General features: G+C 30.4%; 1 protein-coding gene across 2 annotated transcripts in view; it reads left to right on the top strand.

The window, feature by feature from the left end:
- Positions 1-6,555: 6,555 nt before the first annotated feature.
- Positions 6,556-9,362, top strand: part of LOC100158734 (nucleolar protein 14) — a 6,621-nt gene continuing 3,814 nt past the window's right edge. The window contains exons 1-6 of one of the 2 annotated variants that reach the window (XM_001950362.4): positions 6,556-6,785; positions 6,855-7,001; positions 7,073-7,211; positions 7,299-7,615; positions 7,694-7,842; positions 7,921-8,018. In XM_001950362.4, coding sequence (XP_001950397.2) covers positions 6,645-6,785; positions 6,855-7,001; positions 7,073-7,211; positions 7,299-7,615; positions 7,694-7,842; positions 7,921-8,018 — 991 coding nt within the window. In that variant the 5' untranslated portion in view covers positions 6,556-6,644. Of the gene's footprint in view, positions 6,786-6,854; positions 7,002-7,070; positions 7,212-7,298; positions 7,616-7,693; positions 7,843-7,920; positions 8,019-9,362 lie in introns of those variants that run through there. The other variant, XM_016803656.2, reaches the window with a different exon arrangement.

Raw genomic sequence — 9,362 nt, 5'->3', positions numbered from 1 at the left:
TTAAGATATACGCGAAATGGCACATAACACGTGGCGAAGACCTGAGATAACAGTGGGAGGGGACGTTTCAAAACTATATTATGATATGATATATTTCACTGGTCTATGACGTCGATATGATTATGAAATTAATGAAATTACGAATATGATTACAATATATACAATTAATTAAAAATACAATTATTTACATTAAGTTTGAAGGTATACAGATATACTTATACAACTTTAAGATATACGCGAAATGGCTCATAACACGTGGCGAAGAGCTGAGATAACAGCTAGTGGGAGGGGACGTTTCAAAAGTATATTATGATATGATATATTTCACTGGTCTATGACGTCGATATGATTATGAAATTAATGAAATTACGAATATGATTACAATATATACAATTAATTAAAAATACAATTATTTACATTAAGTTAGAAGATATACAGATATACCTATTCAGATTTAAGATATACCCGAAACGGCACATAATATGTGGCGAAGAGCCGAGATAATAGTGGTAGGGGACGTTTCAAAACGATATGATGTAATATATTTCACTAGTCTATGACGTCGATAGGACCACAACAAAACAATCCTCTTACAAATTGTTTCGTCCGCCTCCAAAACGAACGACGAGGAACTGGACGTCCGTGTTCAACGGCGGTTACACCAGTATTTTCCGCGGCATTCGTATCTAGAAACTCCGTCTTGTCGGGCGTTACAGACGGAAAATCAGGAGCATCACCGGCTGGAATCACTGTCATACATTCACGTGGACTGGCCTCCAGTGAATTCTCGGAATCGAGATGTTCCGCTATGCAGATATCGCCGGTAACCTGTGGAGACATGCAATTTGGCGTGGATGCAATGTCTGCAGAACCTGGTGTCTCGACATCTAAATCCAGACGCTCGGGGTTGTACGGCATAGATACAAATGTTGGCGTCGATATATCGATCGCAGGAGATTCGCACGGCTGCAGTCGTGTTTCCAGCTCTGGCGCACTCGCGAGACACGATGGTAACGGCGGCAGGTGCTTTCCGTACTTTGTATTGGCGTTTTTGATTTCCGACGAGACTTCATCAAAATCTAACAACCTGTCCATGACCCTCGGTACCATAATCCATGGTACAGGCGATGAAATACTATCATCGTCACGTGACGACTGTTCATCATTTGGACACAAGATACAGGTGGTACATTTAGCGATTTCTTTACGGCCGTCACCACTAACTCTTCGGTGAGCTCGTCCAACACCTTGAAATCAGCCGAAGTCAATGACGTCGTCGTCGGTTGTTGGTCACGGAGCTCACTGATGGCACATACGATTCGTGGCCTCATGGTCTGCGAAGGGTCGTCTGCCGTGTGTGCGTCATCTTCCGTTGAGTTAGATGAGAACGTTGAGGATGGCTGTTCCATTATTTCGGTGTAACTGTTACTTCCGCACACGGTGAAACTGTTATTGAAAAACTGTTGGACCGTAATAAACTAATAAAGTGGTTATTGATAAGTGTGGTTACTATGTAACACAGTCACGAATTGTAGATTTTTCAAACATTCATGTATATGGCAACGAGATATTTGTTGTTTTTGTAAATCTAAAAATATCTGGAATTTTTAATATATTATATTGGTACGATCATTATTTATAAATTTTTTTTTAGTTATACGCTGATCAAGAATACAAAACTAAAAGTTTTTTACTGTTTAAAAAAATCTATAATTTAAAGTAAGGTTCCACGTAAATAAGTAATTATATAAATTACTTTATTCACAATAATATCATCAAATATACTTAGTAATATCATAGGCTGACTGACCGTTTCGCTCAGAATCGTTTTTCTTATACAATGATATTATATCATTGAATTCAAATTTAACACCATCCATTAAAGTGACCCACTTGTAATCTACTGTACAGCAGTACGACACTCATTTGCCCACCTTTTTTAGATTAATAATTGAAGAATAATTATTATAGTAGGTATACAACACTTTGATAGAAGTAATAAAATTAATTTAAACCAAAAATTATAATTATTTTTTATTACAATCTGTGAAACTAATACTTACGTGACCACACGTCCACGACTGGCCAGCCATAAAGCTAAGATCTTATATATATCGATATGGTAGATCGATCTACCATATCGATATATACAGTATGTCAGCATACACAAATAACACAAATAAATATACCTAACTATACAGTAGGTATACAGTATATACAGCATAATATATCGGATAAAGTTTAATGAATAACGTTTTTAGAGTCACGGTTTTAAAAATGCCATAGTTCAAGACAGCATCGAGTATATTAGGAATCGAATGTAGTAATGTCTACGTATTTTATCTATTGCCTATAAAATAGGCCTACGGTTTTGGGGAATCCTAAGTTCTTACACGAGAGAAGTAGGCAAAAACGTACATAGTACATTAATTTCTTTACATGAGATGTGTAAATTCTTACACGAATATAAAAATGTGATATTCAAGTTCGGAGTTCCTGCAGAGAAAAAGAAGTACATACCCATGCAAATTCTTACATGGTGTAAATAGTGGTACCTATGTGTAAATTCCTTCAAAACCATGCCTCCCCCAGGATTTCAAAAATGTTTAATTTCTTAATACATATTATATTTGATATTTCTCCTTGTGAACATTAAATTATTATATTAGATTATTGAATTAGATATCTAATAATTTTAATTTGCCTGAAAAAAACATATCATGATATTAATATGTGATGAGTATTATGTAGGAACTAGGAACGTATCGCCATTCGCCAGACCCTAGAGTCTAGTCCGTGTACTAATTAGTAATTTGTGGAAAATACCATTATTGGTCAATAATCATAAGTCATAACATTGTAATTTGTAAAATATTAAATATTATTTTGTCGGCGGACGGTTTACGTATGTATATATATATATATATCGACGTATGATGACGATGGCATATAGTATAACGACATTGCGACAAAATGCGAAAAATGTAGTGATAGCTAAAAAAAATGGTCCCCCCCTTGGTAAGTCTCTGAAATCGCGCCTGGTTTGACTACGATTGCTTATGCAACGCGTGGGAAATATTATGCTATATTATTATTATTTATTTCTAGGGCTGAGGACTTCTACTTTTTTCATATTTTTTTTAGAAAGATCATAGAAAAACTCTAGTGATCAACAAATGTGTTTCATAACACCAGGAGATCAAATTAAAAAATTTATTTTGCATATTTTTGCATATTTTGTTATTATTATTTATTGCATATACCTAAATGCATATTTCAGTATATTAGAAAAATTAAGAACATATTTGGCAATTTTCGAAATAAGTTCTTAAATTAGCTTAGACAAAAAAGAACAAAATGGTAAATTTTCCATTTAAAAATAATATCTTCATTATCGGTAAGGTAATTTACTATCTGACCGATAAACCGATAAAATCGAAACGCGTATAAGTCTCCATATCGCATTAATTGTTCTAAAGAAGAAGCATCTCTCCTAGCTATCACTTCCCCCACAACCAATCATTACAAGATGGGGAACCTGGTTGAAAGCAGCTATTTATTATTGCGATAATTACGAACTAATACGAGGTATTATTACATATTTTAATAAAATGTTTGTGTTGACAAGTACTTAAGTGATCCAGCCGATCCAGGTGTCGCTCCAAATCTGGTATATAAAATCAAACTTTGGATTTTTGCCTGGTGTGATGACTCGCCTTGAAGCAAGAAATATTCCTTTATCCAATGGAATTGAGATAATAGAAAAAAACCTATTTAAAATTGTCGCAAGCTACAGGTACAGTGGGGAAATTAGTACAGCAAAAAATAATGGCTATAAAATATTAAATACAATTTCAAAAATATTGAGTTGACAAATTACCTCTATGGATGGCTTACCCGAAGACTTAAAAGCAAATGAATTGTTATTTTTTAAATATGCACCGCTCACTTCTGTAGATGTAGAACGATCTTTCTCAACATATAAAACATTGTTAGCAGATAACAGACATTCGTTTCAATTTGAAAATCTAAGGAAGTATCTTATCGTTCAATGCAATAGTAAAGGTAAGTAATACAACATTCAGTTAACCTAGTAAATATTCGTAGATATAAAAAAAAACATTTTTTTTTTCAAGATGAAGAAGAAGAAAACAAAGAAAGAAAACAAAATGATCAAGAAGACAACGAAAACATTTAATTTTTCAAGTATTTATTAATAAATTAATCATAATGTAATTTTTTTAATTTTTTCTTATATAGATATATATTTATAATTAGACAACACAATAAAATAATTTATTTAGAGCATATTTTAAGCGCATATTTCTTGATTTTTAAGTGCATAAGTGCATGCAAATTTTTAGATTTTTAAGTACTAGAAGTCCTTAGCCCTATTTATTACATATTACCTAGATATGTCCAGGCCCGGATTTAAACTGCGGGATACTTGGCAAAACCCGGTGGGCAGTTAAAAATACGAAAGATTTGAGGTGGCTCGAAGAAATTTTGAATTGGAGATTTGGGCCGGTCTAGGCGGACAGCCTGGTAAGTAATTTCTTCCCAATCCGGCGCTGGATATGTCTAGTCCGGATGTTCATGCACTTGCCTCTTGCATATATTTGTCTTGTTTATCTGGAAATTGTTACACATGCTACTAGCCTACCTATTACCTAGTATAGCTATATTATACACGGTATATTGGTAAAATAGATAAAAAAAATCTAAATATTTTGAAAATGTTATTATGTACCTATAGAAAATGATAAAATAAACATTTAGTGAACATTTCAAGTATCTTCGGTTATTATTTTTTATTAGATTTTGACAAAAACTTGTGCTGCGGAAAAATTTCCGTTTTTTCTTAATTTTTTTTTTTGTTTTTCCCGATTGCTGTACTGAGCATTTTTACTTCTTAAAAGAACAAACTACGTAGATTCATTTTTTTTTTTTATCAGAAAGCGTCCTCAAGTTGAAAATCGAAGAGTTGTTTGAACTAATTATCGCAAATTATACTTATAGACACAAAACAAATTTAAAAACACACATCATCATAAAATTCATACATTCATCCCTCCGCAAAGAATCAAAAGCTGTGGGGAAGGAAGGATCTAAGATTTATCGCCATATTCAGCCAAAACCACGGACTAAGATATACGAAATCATACTGAAACACTGAATAGATTATTCTATTCTGTGCCAGTAAAATATCCTGTGCCACAAGCACAGTTAAATAGTTTGAAGTTTAATAAATAATAATACATTTTTAATTTAATCAAAAAATTATATGTATAATATAATTCTGTGGAACGACGGCAGAAGCTGATATGTACATTTTGTTAATTTTTGAATTATCATTTAAATAGTTTAGAAATCGTATATTTCAAGTGGAAGAAAAATATGATAGTCTCTATTATACGTGTGCATGTGGCGCCATTTATGTGCAAAGACTAAAACTGATATGTCATTATTTGAAAATATATGTAGCGGCATAACTAAGTTTGTAAAATGTACACATCAGCTGCTGCCATCTTTCCACGGAATTTATTTATGAATAATTTTATCAAAGGTGGGCAAGTTAATGAAAATAATTAACTCAAGTTAAGTTAAGAGAATACAAGATCGATAAGTTAAAAGTTAATATAGAAACAAATATTAACTTAACTCAGTTTAAAAAAAATTAATCTACTTTTTTTTTAAATTAGTATTTATAAATTATAAAAAACAATTTTATTGAACTTTTATCATAATTCATAATACACACTGTACCTATACCATTTTACTTTTACTTAACTATTTTTTACCTACTAATTTAAACTATACTCATCTCAAAATAATAATTTAATAAATATATTTTTTCATATCATATAGCAATATTGAATGTCATACGTGAAGATGAGAACATAACCTTCATATTATTATAAGTTATATAACATTAAAACATAACAATTGTCAATTTGTAACTGAAAATTATTAATTTTATTAAAAACATTTATAACTGCAACTTGCATAATATATAATTTACAACTTAATGAAATATATTAATATATACAGAAAATTATGTTATCAAGAAAAAGAACATACATTTTTGTTTTTTGTATTGGATTATTTTTATTTTATACTGATAAAGTAATGTTTACGTACAAACGAAATATATCAAAATGTTTTTAACTTGATGGTTTTTTTAAAATTAACTGAGAAAACCTAAGTTATTTCAACTGTAAATTAAACTGGTTAAGTTAATAAGTTGATTAGAAAATGAACTTACCTACTAGTTAAGTTAAAAAGTTAAAAAAAAATTAACTTTTTAACTTAACTTTAACTTTTTAACTAGTTAGTAGTTAATGCCCACCTTTGAATATTATCAATATTATTAAAACATATTTTATCATCCGAGGTTTCTTGATTTCTTCCTTCTTATCAAGTTTATCTATTGTTAAAAAAAAAACAAGTTAACCAATGTTTTGATAACTCATAATTGTTATCTTTATAAACAAATGTATAATCATTATTATCATCATATTATCATATTGTTCTATGTTATCATCAATGATCAAATAGTCTTAACACAATAACACAACAACACGTGAGTTTTGACTTTTAATTAATAGTTAATTTTGTACTGTTATATTTGCAATTACTTTAAGATGAAAGTTAAAAAGAATAAAGAAAAGCAACTTAATCCATTTGAATTACACATCAATAACAAGAAGTTCACGATATTAGGTCGTAAATCAAAAAATGAAGTGGGTAAACCTGGTATTGCTCGATCGAAATCTATCCAAAAGGTATGTAAGAATTGTAATGTAATGTAAGAATTAAAATGTATTTGGATTAATTGTATGTTTTAATTTTAGAGAAAGAAATCATTATTGCTCGAGTACAAACTCAAAGACAAATCGAATAAATTTGTTGATCGTCGAATTGGTGAAAAAAATCGAGCAATGACAGCGGATGATCGTGTTATTGCCCGATTTACTGCAAGCAGAGTTAAAGCTCAAAAAGTATATATTATTGTTATTTTTATAATCATGATAATAATAATAATTTATTATACATAATTTTTTTTTAAAAGAAAATGAAGTATAATTTGGGCGAAGAAGAAGATCTTACTCATCATGGTCAATCATTGTCTACCATTGAAAAATTTGAAAAGCCTATGAGTGACGATGATTCTGATTCAGATGATGATCGTAATGGTGGAAAACTGGCAGGTTCTGATTACATTTATTTGTTTTTTTACTGTTTACATTTTATGCATATTGTATTTTAATTTATGAATCTTGTATAATTTCTTTTAGCCGAGTTTGTTGAAAAAGCACATTTTGGTGGAGGTGTCTTAAGTCGAGCTGGTGATGGCGAAACTAGTCATCGTGATTTGATCGATAAATTGATAGCCGAATCTAAATTGAGAAAGTATGAAAAAAAACAACTTAAACAAGAAACAAATGAGCTTACTGAACAGTTAGATAAAGATTGGAAGGAACTCATGCCTGTTGTACCTACAAAGAATCGTGGCGAAACTGATATCGAAGACGAACCTCCTACTAAAAAGAAAGTTGATAAAAATTCTTATGATATTTTAATGAGATCATTAAAATTTGACCGTAGAGGAATGGTAAACTATTTCATTTCTATTTTAATAGTGTAAATCAATCATTCTCAAATTTATTCTATTTATTTATCTATCTGGCAGGCTAGTGATAAATTAAAATCTGAAGAAGAAATTGCTAAAGAAGAAAAAGAACGACTAGAGAAATTAGAATCCGAAAGATTAAAAAGAATGAAAGGAATTGAAGATGATGGTATTGTCAAGCACAGGAGTGCTGATGATTTGGACGATGGGTATATATTATTATAGTTTCTATTACATTTAAATGGCTTTAAAATTATTATTTTCATGGTGAAATTACTTATGTTTAGCTTTGATTTTGGTGACGATGATATACAGCCTTTAGCCTACAACTCTGAAGGAAAACCACTGAACACTGATTTAATTTCTGTTAACGAAGAACAAAATGGTGATAATATATACTTATATTTTATGAATAAATAATATTAATTATTTGCTGTGTCTAGACGCCTAACCATGGTTGCTAAGATTTAGAATGGCCGACCAGTGTCAACGACTTAAATACACGATTATAATTTGATTTTGTGATATCATCTTGTAACTAAATAATTATTTATTAAGAATTTTTTTTTAATCAATATTCGTATTTAGGGGTCCTTGTAAATTGTATTATATTTTTAAGCTTGATGACTGAGAAAAACAATTTTGAACTACATTAGTCATTACTTATTTGCCATAGGTTATTTTATATATTATTACATTGCAATAAATCATAACCATTGTAAAGAATATAAGGTAGGTATTCGTAGAGTAATATATCAGTACACTGTCACCGTAGTTCATAATATGGTCCGTATTCAGAATTTTTTGTTATTCAGAAAATTAAATAATATTGTTTAAATAAAACAATTTCACTAGTCATTATTAAACCGCATTTAAATAACCATCTGACCGACAGTGAACAGTTGATTATTTTAAAATTTGAACTCTGGTTAAATACTTAATTCTTATAATTCTTAAATAAAATATAAAATTTTTTTTTGAATTTTTAATTTCTGCCCAAGGTTTAACATATTGCTAAATATGCCCCTGGATCGTGCAATGCGATCTCGAACGGCACAAAAATATCTTGATTCTACAACAACTAGAACACAGCTAATTTATTTTAATGCATATTATGCTGATATCACAAAATTTAATATAATATATTATAATACTTTGATCATAATTTACTAATATAATATTATGATCTAAGACTATGCCAAAATAATATATAATTGTGTTTTGTTAATTTGTGTATGTAAATTGACACTGGTCGGGTGTACCTTATCTTACCGACCATAGTCAGGTGTATATTAACTTACGATGGTCTGGACAGTGTTAATTATTATATATTACTAGCTGATTCTGTGCACTTCGTTGCCCGTTATGACTCAAACTTAGTTAAATTCGTTCAAAACTTATCTTAACTTTTCTGTTGCCCGGAATAAAAATTCTAATTTGCAGCAGCATATTATCAGGTAGGCAATCTACCTGCGGTGGATCGCGGATCCCGTGCAGTTTGTATGTAAATGTATGATGTAACTCTGAAGTATCAAAATTATACCAAGTTTGTTGTATTCCACCTATGGTGGATTAATATAATTAATACAAAATCCTAACCTAACCTAACCGTACTAATATCAGATGAAAAAAAGAAACCAAATTTAAGAGGACGCCACACCCGCATTTGTTGTTTCCGTCTCACAAATGCGCAACATAGCAAATTTACTCTCAATAGTTCACGTTTTAT

Source organism: Acyrthosiphon pisum, chromosome A3, assembly GCF_005508785.2.
Source record: "Acyrthosiphon pisum isolate AL4f chromosome A3, pea_aphid_22Mar2018_4r6ur, whole genome shotgun sequence".
NCBI lineage: Eukaryota > Metazoa > Arthropoda > Insecta > Hemiptera > Aphididae > Acyrthosiphon > Acyrthosiphon pisum.
This window is presented reverse-complemented; position numbering and strand designations above follow the sequence as displayed.